Source organism: Rhinolophus sinicus, chromosome 16 (assembly GCF_057876585.1).
Source record: "Rhinolophus sinicus isolate RSI-liver-muscle chromosome 16, RSI-T2T, whole genome shotgun sequence".
Classification (NCBI taxonomy): domain Eukaryota; kingdom Metazoa; phylum Chordata; class Mammalia; order Chiroptera; family Rhinolophidae; genus Rhinolophus; species Rhinolophus sinicus.
In genome coordinates, this window is record NC_142516.1 from 9,099,790 (window position 1) to 9,114,961 (window position 15,172).

Below are 15,172 nucleotides of genomic sequence, written 5' to 3' on the forward strand. Positions count from 1 at the left end.
AGCGGGAGAAGGCTCGGGGCGTGCCGAAGCAGCGGGGAGAATCGGGTCAAGCTTTACGCCGCTGCGCAGATGCCTCTCACGGGCCGGACGTGACGTAGGAAGAGTTCCGGCTTCGGCCTTTGCCGCTGCCGCCGATACTCCAGCCGCCGCCGCCGCCGCCGCCGCCGTCCGGGCTTGTTATTTCTAAAATGGCGCCCCTAGACTTGGACAAGTATGTGGAGATAGCGCGGCTGTGCAAGTACCTACCGGAGAACGACCTGAAGGTGAGCCCGGTCGGGGCGGGAGCGCTGCTGGCGGGCTCGCCCCTTCCGGCAGTGGGGCGCCCGCCGGCCCGCCCTTCTCTCCACGGGACCCCCGCCAGCATCCCGTCCCGTCACGATGGAGGGCCCGACGCAGTGCTGAGCGACCCGTTCCGACTTGCCTTCTCGCGGAGAGCGGAGGGAGCGAGCCGTAGTCCCCCGAATGCTGTCCCAGTTCCGTAGTGGGGATCCTGAGGGATGTCGCGGCCTCTGTCCCAGGGTTGTCCCCCCTGGCTTTCGGGTGTCCCAGGGCACTGAGCCCTCACAGCTGTGCTTGGAATAGAAGTCTTCTCGCCCGTAACTCCATCTCCGGTCTCCCGGAGTCCGAACCGAGCCCCAGCAGGCAGTGCCCTCGGAATGGGTCATCCCCCCAGATATGACAGGCGGGCCGGGTGGCTGGCGTCTGACAGGAGATGCCGCCGGCCCCCGGAACGCGTCCTCGGTCAGCGTGTTTGGGTTCCTGAGGACTGGAAGACGGTGGGCGGTTGCGGTTTGGTGGCGAAGCGGGAGAACGTCAAGTCGTCCCTCTTTTCCTACCACTCCTCCCAGCTGCTTTTCAGGAGTGTTGCTTTTCTTCTGCCAGCTCAGATGTGAATCCCATTTGCGAGTATGTTGTTGAGCTAATTTAAGTGGATAAAGCTAATATAAGTGGGTAATTTAGTAGGCCCTCAATAAATACAAATACTTTTCTGTCCTTCAAGGTGATTCTCCATAATCCTTTCTTAACCCAAGATTTCATTTTTTTGGTTTGCTAAAGGAGGCGAGTTGTTTTTTGTTACTGCCAAGTCCAAGTAACAGTAAACGTATATGTGTGGGTAAAGGAATAAACGTCAGTCTTTGACAAGTGTTTCTATTTCTGTGCGTTTGTTAAAACCGGTGTTTAGGTGTCTAGCAGCCTATAGCGGTTATTAGGGCTACTGTCTTTTATTTTTTTCAGTTAACTTTGGTTTGTATGTGGTAAGTGGGTAAACTGGGTAGTTGTGAATTTTTTTTTTATACTTTTAAGCTGTGGGTTTAAAGCAATTCATCTTTGTCCGTGAATTTTTTTCTCTTAAGGAAGATGTTACTGGTGTTTTTCTTTTGCGCTTTTGGTGCAGGAAGTTGATGTTTAACGTCAGTCAAAAAGTATGCAAAATGTTGAAGGCCAAAGGACCTTAATGTAACTTATTGTACTTATAGGTAAATGTATGCTAGATGATAGGGGAGTCATTCTTGTGCATTTCCCCATTTTTAATAGGATAATTTAATTAAAAGGAGGACAAAGCCAGTATTAGTAGAAATTCAGCTTTCATGCTCATCTGAGTTCTTTGTGGCTTCTTTCTGTTATATGCTTTTTAAGGAAACAAGGAACAACCAACACTGGTATCCAGTTCATGGAAGTCTAACCAGACATCTTTTGGTAACATTGTTAATCCCATGGGTGAAGTTATTGTTTTTTTGTCAGTGAATTGATGTGAAATTTTCTATTCTTTAGCATATGTAAAGCAGTTTTAAGCTTTGTGTTTATAATTAGTAAACTGTTGCTTATTATGAAAATGTATCTTGATATTAACTTGAAATTGATATTGAAATGATTTGGATGATACATCAGTTGGATTTTCTTTAGACGTCTTAGTTTGATAAACGTTAACCTTAAGGAAAAATAGTTCTTAAACCATTTCATTTCCTTTTGCAACACAATTGGCGTATACTTAGATGCATCTAGTTCTTAATAAATTTTTTAAAAATCTACTGAGGGAAAAATTCTATTTTTTTTCTTTTTAAATAAGGGGAGGCTTTTCTTCTTTGTCTTGGAAATATTTTTATCAGATTAATTTGCTTGTGATGTATGCTCATCTCTGGTGTATTTAAAGAAATTTAATTTTGTTTCTTCTTGGCATGAAGTGCAAACTAAAATTAGGCAGTCCACGAAAGTATTCCAGGAGTACCTTTTCTAAGGCTTTTAAGCCAAAATAAAAGATTCTGTAAGAGGAAGAAAAGAAATCACTGGGGCCACGTAATGATCATTATGGAAAAGATATGTTCTGATAGAAAAGACAGAAATACAGTGTGTTTTAAATTGACTATAAGTTGGAGGTACTAAGTAAAATACTAAAATGTAATAAGATGCTCTAGATCTAATCATGACTTCTCTACACCTAAATTGTAAGTGGTCATGTCACTAGTACACAATCGAATCTTCGTAACTGTTTTGAAGGAATAAGAATGAACTATAAAAGTGAGTGGACCAAAACATAACCTTTCTTTAAAAAGAGCTCATGTGATTCTCATCCATAATAAAGATTCAGAGCTGATCGTAGAAGATATAGGTAGACTCCCTATCTGATCAAGTGGAAGAATGAATGATAAAAGACTGTTTTACTGATTACTTCAACTTAAATACTTTGGCAGGGAATGGGTCTTATAAGTTGGAGATTGTCTGATCTCTTGTATAGTTCTTAAGGTGACATGTAAGCAAAGAAATTGCACACTGAGTTGGTGTACAGCTTTTTTTTACTGAGGAACCGAAGACAGTTACCATGGTAGGGGTTGGAGAATACTAGTGTCTGTCTCAGAGATGCACAATAAGGAATTGTGTGATTCCATAGTAACCACTTTTATGGATTAATTGTTAATGTAATTTTTTTTGGAACTCACTTTTATGTTTAGTCTGAGCCATCTCTTAAGTTTTTCATACAAAGCTACCTGCTCTGCCAAGTTGTGCCTCTGTCTGAAATGCCTCCATAAAGGTTCAAAGAATTCCCTCTTGCTTTTTTATGACATTTGTTGAACAGCCTTTAATACCTTCTCATTCAGCCTCGATCTGATTTTATCGATTCTTATCATATATTGTAGTCTTTATGCTCCTGTACTCATATCCTTCCATACATGCCTGTGGGTTTTGTCACTCACCTTATTGCCTATCTTATTGATCATTCTGTTTACTTGAGTTTGGTTTTGCGTTGTATCTTTCTTCAGGTACTGAAAGGAAAACTAAACAGTACAGGACTGAGGGACACATCATGGTTTTATATAGGGCCAGAAGAGTGTTTTCAAGACTCTTTTTGATAATGCCTTGCGTTTTGTTTGTCTCTTTGGCCACAGAATCACATTCTCCTATGTCTTCTGAAAATAGTCTATAACAGTGCTGTCCAGTAGAAATCAAATGTTCAGAATATGAGCCTCAAATTGTCACATTTTTAAAAACTAAAAAGGAACAGGTGAAATTAAGTTTAGTAATTTTTATTAACCGAATTTATTAACCTAAATATTTTATTTAACCTAATTTCAACATGTAATCAATATAAAATTACTAATGCAATATTTTGCTCTTTTTTGTACTAAGTCTATGAAATATGGTATATATTTTATGTTTAAGACACATCACAATTCAGACCAGTCACATTTCAGGTGCTGAATAGCTACATGTGGCTGTAGGTATCAGATAGGACAGTGTACACCTCTAACGATTCCCCAGCCCGTTTCCTAGGATTTCAGAGCTGAGAGAGAGTCAGAGTTCATCCAATTCTGTACCCTCTTTACTTTACTGAGGGGGGAACTGAGCTTTGTACAGTTATGATCTGCCTCAGAATGTCCTGCTAATCCATGAATTAGATTAGAAAACTTCCTTGTGCAGAGCTCTTTCTGATAGTTAATAGTTTTTTTTAGGATGGCAAATGGCATGCATTTTTAGGTATATCTTGCAATTCATCACCTTTCTTTTTATCTTCCATTCTAACTAGGCATATTGGACTACCATCTTCTGACAACATGCCCTGTACTTCCCTGCTTCTTTACTTCTGTTCAGTCTCTTTCTTTCACCTATTTATTTAATACGTACATAGCACAAATATTAACTTATTTAATACTCTTTGAGTTGGGTACTAATATTTGCCCCATTTTACAGCTAACTGATGCACAGGCTGCTTAAGTTGCTTTTCCAAAGTCATATAGCTGGTAAGTTAGTGGCAGAGCTGGGATTCAAACCTAGGCAGTCTGGCTCCAGGGTTCACATCCTTAACTACCGCTTAATGCTTTCACTTTACAGTCTGCTTCGTGCCCCTTTTGAGCTCCAGCTTCGATGCCACTTTCTCCATGCAAGGCTCCTGGATTCCACAGTCAGAATTCACTAGCAATAGTTAGAATTGACATAGCTTCTTACAGTTTTCAGGGCACCTTCATGTCCATTCTGCCATTTACACAATCCTTGTGACAGGCAGAATAGATATTAAAGCCAGGACTTGATGAGGATTAAGTGATTTTTGCCACAGTGACTCAGCAGAGTACGTGCTTGAATTTATTTGCTATTAAAAATTCCTTTCTTCCCAGACAAGGAAAAGTTACAAGAGTTCATCATCACCAAACCAGTATTACAAAAAATGTTGAAGGGACTTCTTTAAGAAGAAGGGAAAGAAATACAAAAAGTGTGAATAATAAAATGGCAATAACTGCATACCTATCAATAATTACTTTAAATATAAATGGATTAAATGCTCCAATCAAAAAATGTAATATGGCTGAATGGAGAAGAAAATAAGACCGATACATTGCTGCAAGACAAACACTTCAGATTGGAAGACACACATAGACAAAGTGAAAGGATGGAAAAAGTTATTTCATGCAAATGAAAATGAAAAAAAAAAAAAAAAAAAGCCAGGGTAACAATACTTTTATTAGACAAAATAGACTTCAAAACAAAGGCTATAACGAGATAAAGAAGGACATTTCATATACCACAGCCAAGATGTGGAAGCAACCTACATGTCCATCGATAGACGATTGGATAAAGATGTGGTATATATATACAATGGAATATCACTTGGCCATAAAAAAGAATGAAACCTTATTATTTATTTGCAGCAACATGGATGGACCTAGAGGGTATTATGTATGCTAAGTGAAATAAGTCAGAGAAAGACAAAATACTGTATCATTTCACTTAATATGTGGAATCTCAAAAACAAAATAAACCAAGAATCAGAATAGAAACAAACTCATAGATACTGAGAACAAACTGATGGTTGCCAGATGGGAGGGAAGTTAGGGGGCTGGGTGAAAAAGGTGAAGGGATTAAGAAGTACAAATTGGGGGGCTGGCCTGGTGGCTCAGGCGGTTAGAGCTCCATGCTCCTAACTCCGAAGGCTGCCGGTTCGATTCCCACATGGGCCAGTGGGCTCTCAACCACAAGGTTGCCAGTTCAATTCCTCGACTCCCGCAAGGGATGGTGGGCAGCGCCCCCTGCAACTAAAATTGAACACGGCACCTTGAACTGAGCTGCCGCTGAGCTCCCAGATGGCTCAGTTGGGAGCTCCCAGATGGCTCAGTTGGGAGCTCCCAGATGGCTCAGTTGGGTTGGAGAGCGTCCTCTCAACCACAAGGTTGCCAGTTCGACTCCCGCAAGGGATGGTGGGGTGTGCCCCCTGCAACTAGCAACGGCAACTGGACCTGGAGCTGAGCCGCGCCCTCCACAACTAAGATTGAAAGGACAACAATTTGACTTGGAAAAAAGGCCTGGAAGAATACACTGTTCCCCAATAAAGTCCTGTTCCCCTTCCCCAATAAAATCTTTAAAAAAAAAAAAAAAAAGCCATAATTAAAAAAAAAAAGAAGTTCAAATTGGCAGTTACAAAGTAGTCAGAGATGTAAAGTACAGCACAGGGAATATAGTCCATAATAATATAATAACTATATTATAGTTGTGTGGTGCCAGGTTGATACTACACTGGGGAGGGGGGAGATCATTTCATAAGTTACATAACTGTCTAACCACTATGCTGTACACCTGAAACTAATCTAATATTGAATGTCAACTGGAATTGAAAAATATTTTTTTAATTTAAAAAAAATTAAAAAAATTAAATGCCATTTATTTGAGAAAAAAAATTCCCATTCTTTCTTTTCTATACTGATCTTTGTCCCATAGCACTTTTGCTCCATTTTATCACTTACAGTGTTCTGTCTTGTATGATAGCAAATCTGTCTCCACCATTAGACTACAAGCTTCTTGAGGTTCAGGATCATATCTTGTTTATTTTTGTACTCTCCAGTCTCAGAACACCGTCTTGTATGTAACAGACAATCAGTTAAGGTTTGTTAAGTCAAACTGCATTCTGCTTTACAGCAAACATTTAAATGTTTCCCCTGTCTAGTCCTGTTCTCTGTGGGTGCCAGAGGTAGAATCCATACTTCTCTCTGCCCTCTCAGTGTAGTAGGGAGATAAAAAGGTAAACAAATGGTCTTAGCATGGTGTGATAGGTGCTAAAATAGAGGGCTATCCAGGATATTGGGGAACACAGAAGAAACAGCATCTAACTGGAGCCAGAGATGGTTTCACAAAGGAGGAGCAATGAGTGGATGAGCAGTTTGTTCAGGTAGACAAAACAGGAAGGAAAGAACATGCAAACAGAGTAAATACCACGTGCAATGATACAGCTTAATGTGAAACAACGTGGCCGATTCAGGGAACTTGAGGCAGTTTGGTTTGGCCAGAGGTGGTGCTGGGAAGACAGGCAGAGGACAAAATCATGGAAGACTAGGCCGATAAACTAAGATGTTTATTTTTCAGGTGGTACATGGATAAACCCTTTGGAATGTTTTTATATTTTAGGGAAAAGCACATCATACTGTGACTTTGTTTAAAATGTGGCTAAAAAGAAAAGAAGATTCAAAGAAAACTATTACAGAAATATACTCTTATATGTGATAGGAATATGACAAAAGCATAATGAATGATGGTATCTGAATGGAGTTTGGGAAACACTGCCATAGACAGAAGAGCGCCCTTGAGAAATTTTTTTTTCATAATTGAAAGGAATGCATTTAATAAAAATAGGAATATACAAATCAAATGATACACTTCAGTGGTTGGCTGAGGTGCCAAGAAAAAGAGTTCTTTAACTGTAGCATGAGAGATTTTTAAGGAAGACAGTAGATTTTAGAAATATTATGGCAGCATTGTGGCCCATGGATTGGAATGGGACAAAAACGTCATACGTAGGAGCAATCGGCCAGGTGACGAGAGCTTGAAGTAACAAGTGAGTCTGGTCTTTAAAAGGAAATGAAGAAGGCATAATAAAACCTGTTGACAGAGTAGGTCTCGAGTACGAGGGAGAGGGGAGATTTCAGTGTAATCTTAGTTTTTGGCGTGGATTACTTAGTGAATACTGTAGATTAAGGAATGCAAGGGGGTTTGGTTTGGGATGTACTGAACTTGGGATGTACTGAGTCAAGACATTGAGGTAGAGCTATTCAGGAGACTTGGATACACAGATCAGTTAGTTAACAAACATTTATTGGTTGTCATATGTACTCCAGATGCTATTCTATAGTATTAAACTCAGAAAAGTCTAGACCAATGGTCCTCAGCTGGGGGTGTTTTGCATTTCAGAGGGTATTTTGCAATGTCTGGAGACATTTTTGAGTGTCACACGTGGAGGGTTGCTATGGGTCTCTAGTGGGTGTAGAGGCCAGAGATGTTGTTAAACGTCCCGTAACGCCCAGGACAGAAGCCCCACAACAAACACATGTATCAGTAGTAGTGTCATGGTTGAGAAACTTTGGTTTAGACTGAAGATAGAGATATTTCCTTCTGGACTGTAAGGGTGTGAATAGCGTTGTCATCTTGGATTCCTATTCCTCATTCCCAGTGATTTGTATTATAGTAAAGACTCTATACAAAGGCTGTGTAAAATGTAATTTTAGATACATTTTTATTTCTGTTTATTTTTTATTTTTTTAATTGGGGAATATTGAGGAACAGTGTGTTTTTCCAGGACCCATCAGCTCCATTTCAAGTTGTTGTTTCTTTTCAATCTAGTTGTGGGGGGCGCAGCTCAGCTCCAAGTCAAGCCGTTGTTTCTCACTGGCCCACGTGGGAATCGAACCAGCGACCTTGATGTTAATGAGCACTGCGCTCTAATCACTGAGCGAACCGGTCACCCCATTTTTATTTCTTAAGGATATTTTATACATATTAGTATGTAAAAGTAAATACAGGAAATAGTATGTTTTAAACAGCAAGATCATCTAAACAAAGAATTAAAAATCGGGGCAGCCAGATGGCTCAGCTGGTTAGAGCTCGAGCTCTGAACAACAGGGTTGCCAGTTCGATTCCCATGTGGGCCAGTGAGCTGTGCCCTCCACAACTAGATTAAAGACAACAAGCTGCCGCTGAGCTTCCAGAGGGGCGGCCAGATGGCTCAGTTGGTTAGAGCGCGAGCTCTCAACAAGGTTGCCGGTTCAATTCCCGCATGGGATGGTGGGCTGTTCCCCCTGCAACTAAACAGTGACTGGACTTGGAGCTGAGCAGCGCCCTCCACAACTAGATTCAAGGATAACGATTTGGAGCTGATGGGCCCTGGAGAAACATACTGTTCCCCAATATTCCCTAATAAAAATGAAAAAAATTTAAAACCCAGTGTATTTGCGGGACAAAGAAGGAACAGGGACAGAAGCAGAGCAGAGAATAGAATGGTATCTATAGAATGGTATCTTGAGGGAAAGGTAGAGGAGGGAAATAGAGTCTCCTAAGAATGGGCGCCATGAACCCCTGCTTGTTCAAGGATTAGGAATTAATTGGGCATCATGGGGAGAGACGGCTGGAGTTTGTGCTCGTGGGGTAAGATTGAGAATCTTGCCGTGGAATCTTGTCGTAGTGCCTGTACTGGAGCAGTGAGAGAAACCACACTGCCTGCCTACAGACCGTACTAGGGGCCTCTCCATGGCAGGCGGGGCTCTGGGAGGCTGCTGTGTGGTTGGCTGGCATATGAAGAGTTTGCACTGAGATTTCATAGATTTCTCATTTTTGTGTTTGCTTGATACGAACTTGTAAGCTACTGCTGAACTGGAGAGATGAGAGGCAGTGGCTTTGGCTTAGAGACGTAGCTCTAAATCCTTAGTTGGGACTGCGGAAGTGGCAGTTACAGGAGGCAGCTGTTATTTTACTCAAGTTAGTGTGCCTGGCCTCAGGGTAAAGATGCTGCCTGAGTGGTTTATGTGTGTTCTCTAGACACTCACTACTAGCCTTTGCGATGGGCAGGGTTTCACAGTGAGGCTCTTTAGCTTATAATCTGCTGTTACTTCCAGATCAGTACTGGGGGCGTGGGGCAGTCACCAGGAGAGACTTGCAGTTCTGAGGCATTACGGGCTAGGAGAGCCAGTCATATGTGGGTGCAAATTCTGGCTTATTCACATATGGGAACCATGGAATCCCTCAGGAATCTGTGCTGTGATTAGTTTCAAAATGTTAAATGATAACTCACTTTGTTCCAAAAGGATATAGTGGTTCACAAAGATGCATTCAATATAGCAAGATAAATTATATTCAGAATAATTAAGAAAAAGGAGACAAAAAGAAAATAAAGAATAGGAAACTAAGATGGAGTTAACAGAAAAAGAAAGAATAGTATATGAGATATGAAATAAAAGCTATGATGACCAGGTTACTTTTTTGAGATTAGGCCTTAAGCTTTCTAGGAGCCTACTGAAAGGTGGAAACTGATCAATTAAAAAGTCCAGGGGCAGCCAGTTTGCTCAGTTGTTAGAGCGCGGTGCTCATAACACCAAGGTCGCCGGTTCGATTCCCACATGGGCCAGTGAGCTGCACCCTCCACAACTAGATTGAAAAACAAAATGACTTGACATGGAGCTGATGGGTCCTGGAAAAACACACTGTTCCCCATATTCCCCCACACCCCCCAAAAAAAAAATCCAGAGTCTGTATGATGGTAAAAACATGCTTCTCAATGAAATCACGTCTGTACCTGAAAGAGGGAGCAAAGAGACATTCCTCCCCTGGGTCCCCCTTGAAGGCAACTGTTTAATCACAGCTTATTTATAGTCTACACAGTGACAGGCTCTGTAGAGGACTGTTTCCTATAATGTCCCTTATTACAGGTTGATGGCAATGACATTACAGTGCAGTTTGGGGAAAAAGGCAATTGGGAAAGCAGGGCAGTACAATTCGGGGTGGAGTTTATAGTAAGTTTGTTGGTGGAGTTTATAGTAAGTTTGTTTGGGTAACATTTTGATAATTGATATTTAAAGGGTATAAACACTGGAACCTTCAGATTTACAAGTAACTAGCAGTTTCCTGAGAGTGGGCAAGTGGAAAGATCAACATTGTAGGAAATAGAGACCTTTTCTCTTCCAGAGATGCATTGTGGGAGGAAGAATGGGAGATGAGCTTCTTTGGCGGCTTGTGTCAGAGGATAAGTTGGGGGAAACTTTCAAATTGTAATTCATGGTATGGGCTCTGATCTTCACTGGTGGAAATTAGGCCTCTTCTTCTTTTTTCTTTTTTTTAAAGATTTTATTGGGGAAGGGGTACAGGATTTTATTGGGGGAACAGTGTGTACTTCCAGGCCTTTTTTCCAAGTCAAGTTGTTGTACTTTCAGTCTTAATTGTGGAGGGCGCAGCTCAGCTCTAGGTCCAGTTGCCGTTGTTAGTTGCATGGAGCACAGCCCACCATCCCTTGCGGGAGTTGAGAAATCGAACCCGCAACCTTGTGGTTGAGAGCTGACTGGCCCATGAGGGAATTGAACCGGCAACCTTTGGTGTTAGGAGCACAGATCTCCAACTGCCTGAGCCACCGGGCCGGCCCAGGCCTCTTCTTAAAAGATGTGAAATCTGAAAGGAAGTATGGAGAGGACAAGTGCCTCATGGTAACAGACAGAGAACACTACCTGCTCTTGTACAAATTATAGCAAAGCACTTCTACAGATGCCTTTGCTGGAATTCTCTTTGAAGTTTTGGTGAGTGTACTTGAAAAAATATTCCAAATATTATTCGAGCAAGGCATTGTGTCCAACAGAGGTGGGTGAGGTTCTGAGATAGGTACTTCAAAACATCACTATATTATTTTAAAAATTGTATAGAAAAATATTTTCAAAATATTGCTACTTTATGATGCTAACTAAAAAGACTAGCACACTTCATTCTGGCAAGATGAGACGGGAAGTGGTAATGAAGGACTATAAAAAAATACAGGCCAAACATAGCGTACCTCTTCTTTGGAACTAACCTTAAGCTACAGGGAAGTGAGTTAGGGTTTAAAAAAATGCAAATTATAGGTTGTAAACTTTGGGAACTAATTACTATAGAAATAATTTAACAATTATATATCACAGGTCTAATAGGATACTGTACAACACTGATCTTTTGAAACTGACTGGAAGGACAGTTATCTCCACAAGGGGTAGATTGAGTGGCTGTGGTCAAGGTGGTAATTATTATTAATAGGTAATATAATTAAAAATCAACAGCTTTATTGAGGTATAATTCACATATCATAAAATTCACTTTTAAGGAGTACAGTTTGGTGGGTTTTAATATATTCACAGAGTTGTGGAACCATCACCATAATCAATGTAAGAATGTTTTCAGTAGACCAAAGAGAAACTCCGTACCCATGAACAGTAACTCACCATTTCTTCCTACCCCAAACCTCAGTCCTAATCAACCACTAATTTACTTTCTATCTCAATGGATTTGACCATCCTGGACATTTCATATAAATTAGAATGATATACTATGTGGCCTTTTGTGACGGTTTATTTTCTTTAACACAGTGTTTTTAAGGTTCATCTACATTGTACCAGTACTTCATGTATGAGTACTTCATTCTTTTTATGGCAGAATAATATTCCCTTACATGGACGTACCACATTTTGTTTATCCATTCATCTGTTGATGGACACTTGAGTTGTTTCCACTTTTTGTCTATTGTGAATAATGCTGCAGAGAACATTGGTGTACAAATATCTGATACTTTCACTGCTTTCAATTCTTTTGGGTATATACCCAGAAGTAGACTTCTTGGGTCAAGTGGTAATTCTATGTTTAGTGTTTGAGGAACTGCCATACTGTTTTCCACAGTGGTTGCACCATTTTCTATTCCTACCAGCAATGTATGAGAGTTCCAATTTCTCTAGATCCTTGGTAAACCTATTTTCCATTTTTTAAAAATTACAGCCCTCCTAGTATGTGTGAAGTGGTATCCCATGGTGGTTTTGATTTGCATTTATTTCCCTAATGACTAATGATATTGAGCATCTTTTCATGTGCTTGTTGGCCATTTATATATCTTCTTTGGAGATATGTCTATTCAAGTCTTTTGCCCATTTTTAAATTGGGTTAATTGTCTTTTTGTTGTTGAGTTGTAGTAGTTCTTTATATATTTTGGATATAAAGCCCCTATTAGCTACATGATTTCCAAATATTTTCTCCCAATCTGCCAGTTGTCTTATCACTTCCTTGGTGCCATCAAATGTTTAATTTTGATGAAGTCCAGTTTATTTTTTTGTTGTTTATTGCTTGTGCTTTTGTTGATACATCTAAGATTCCATTGCCAAATCCAAAGTCATAAGGATTTACCCCTATGTTTTCATCTAAGAATTTTATAGTTTTAGCTCTTATATTTAGGTTGTTGATCCATTTTGAATTGATTTTGTATATGGTGTGAGGTAGGGGTCCAACTTTGTTATTTTGCATATGAAATCCAGATGTCCTAGCACAATCTGTTGGAAGGATGGAAGGACTATTCTTTCTGGTAATATATTTTTCATAAGTTTTTGTATAGGTAACACACTGATAGGGTTTCAAACTTAAAAAGTATAAAAGGCTGTCAATGTTAATTCTTTCTTAACCCAATTCCTTTCCTCGTATTGGTAACCAGTATTATGTTTCTTATGGATCCTTCCAGAAACAACAGTTTAGGTATGTGCAAGTAAATACAAGCAAGTGCGTGTATGTACGTGTATGCATATGTGTGTGTGTGTGTGTTTCTTTAATACGAGAAGTAGTATATGTATTATTCTGCATCTTGCATTTTTTTCATTTAGTACTGTTTTCTAGTTTCAAAATAACATTGTTTTTTTTTTTTTTTAAAGAAATGCAGTAACTACAGAAAAATATATAGAATAACCTACCAACACATCTATGTTTTCTTCTACCAAGAATAAATTTTTTTAATGCTTTTTTAAAAAGTAAAAGGAATAAAGATGGAAGTGGATTTTCTTTTGTTTGAGCAACTGCTGCTGTGGTTTGATATATACCCTTCTCGGTCATATCCTATAATTCAGGGTATGTTTATAATGTAGTGGACTGAGTGTATGACACTTGTATATGTGTGTGTGTGTAAAATTTTGCAGAGCACTTGCATGCACTGTCTTATTTAATCCTCACACTATCCCCAGGTAGGTATCTCTATTTTGTGGATGAAGAAGCAGGCACAGAGAGATCAGATAACTTGCTCAGGCTTACACAGCGAAGTAACAGATAATATACTAAATATAGATAGTAAGAAGTAAAGCTAATATTTGATCTCTGATCTCTTTAACTTCAAAGGCTGTGCTCATAACTTCTGAATTATGTCATGGTATTATTTCGTATACCAATTTTCTGTCTTAGAGTATAATATATTCCGAGATTGGTACTTTTTGGTTTGGGAATAAAGGAGTATTCCTTCTCTGTCCTCGACTCTTTCTCCAAAATTTGACCTTCCAGCCGCATTGAACACAGTTGATCACTCGTCTTTTGAAACATTTTTTCACTGGTCTTCCAGAATACCTCAGACCCTAATGGTTTCCGCTGTGCCTCGCCATGCAGCCAGTCTCTTGCTAGTTCCTCCTTTTTTCCACAGCTCCTAAGAAAAGTCTTTAAGGCTCATTTCTTGAACTCCGAGTAAAGTATTATAGCTGTAACTGATAAAGTGTGTGTCTAATATTTAAATAAATTGTAGCATTTAGATTCCTTAATGTTTAAAATCATTTCATTATGCTTGTGTAGTTTAATTTCTCCTTTCTTGGCAGACTGATCATAAAATCCACCGGGGCCTCTGGCTGTAGCGTAACCTGGTCTCAGATGGGAGGAAGGTTCCCCTCTAGTTCTCTATGTATAGCAGGACTCGACACTTCCATTCCTAGAGCGCAGTTGTGAGAAATCATTTTCCTTCTGTGAAATGTTTTGATTTGAATGCTTTCAGAGGACAAATATTATTAAAATGCAAACATTGAGTTGTTTTTAAAGAGTGACTCCTCAACTTTAGATTTGCATTTTGTAATTAATTTTATTTTGAAATGATTGAGGATTTATATGCAATTGTAAGAAATAATACCAAGAGATCCCATATCCCCTTATCCAGGTTGTCCCTAGTAGTAGCATCTTGTAGAACTATAGTACAAATACCTCAATAGGATATTGACATTGACACAGTCTTGTTCACATTTCTCCAGTTTTACTTCTACTTGTGTGTGTGTGTGTGTGTGTGTGTGTGTGTGTGTGTGTAGGTGTATGCGAGTTTATTATATCTGCAGCTCATGTATCCAGAAGCACATTCAAGACACAGTTCCATCACCACAGTGATTGCTCATGTCCTTTTACAATCACATCTATTTCCTTCCTGCTGCTCCTAACTCCTGAACCCTTGGCAACCACTATTCTGGTCTCCATGTCAATAAATTTGTCATTTCAAGAATATTATAAAATGGAATCATACAGTATGTAATCTTTTGGGATAGGTTTTTGTTTCACTCAGCATGAATCTCTTGATATTCATCTATTTTGTTGTATGTCAGTAGTTTGTTTATTTTTATTGCTGAATAGTATTCCGTGGTATGGATGTGCCACAATTGGTTTAGCTATTCATTTGTTGAAAGACATCTGATTTATTTCCAGTTTTTGGCTATTATGAATTAAGCTTCTGTGAACATTTGTACAGATGTTTATGTGACCATAAATTTTCACTGCCAAGAGTGCAATTGCTGGGTCAAGTGGTAAGTGCATGGTGGTTTGCAGTTTACTTTAAAAACTAGCAGATAAAAACCTTTTCCTGTAAAAATTATTTACTCTTACACTTGTTGATGAAAAGCATCATTTTATAGGTCTTGTAAAACTA

General features: G+C 39.5%; 1 protein-coding gene across 1 annotated transcript in view; it reads left to right on the forward strand.

Annotated features, from left to right (window-relative positions):
• The first annotated feature begins 124 nt into the window (after positions 1 to 124).
• The window catches only part of PPP6C (protein phosphatase 6 catalytic subunit), a 27,954-nt gene continuing 12,906 nt past the window's right edge, over positions 125 to 15,172 (forward strand). The window contains exon 1 of the mRNA XM_019728572.3: positions 125 to 263. Within this exon, the coding sequence (XP_019584131.1) occupies positions 189 to 263 (75 nt within the window). The 5' untranslated portion in view covers positions 125 to 188. The remainder of the gene's footprint in view (positions 264 to 15,172) is intronic.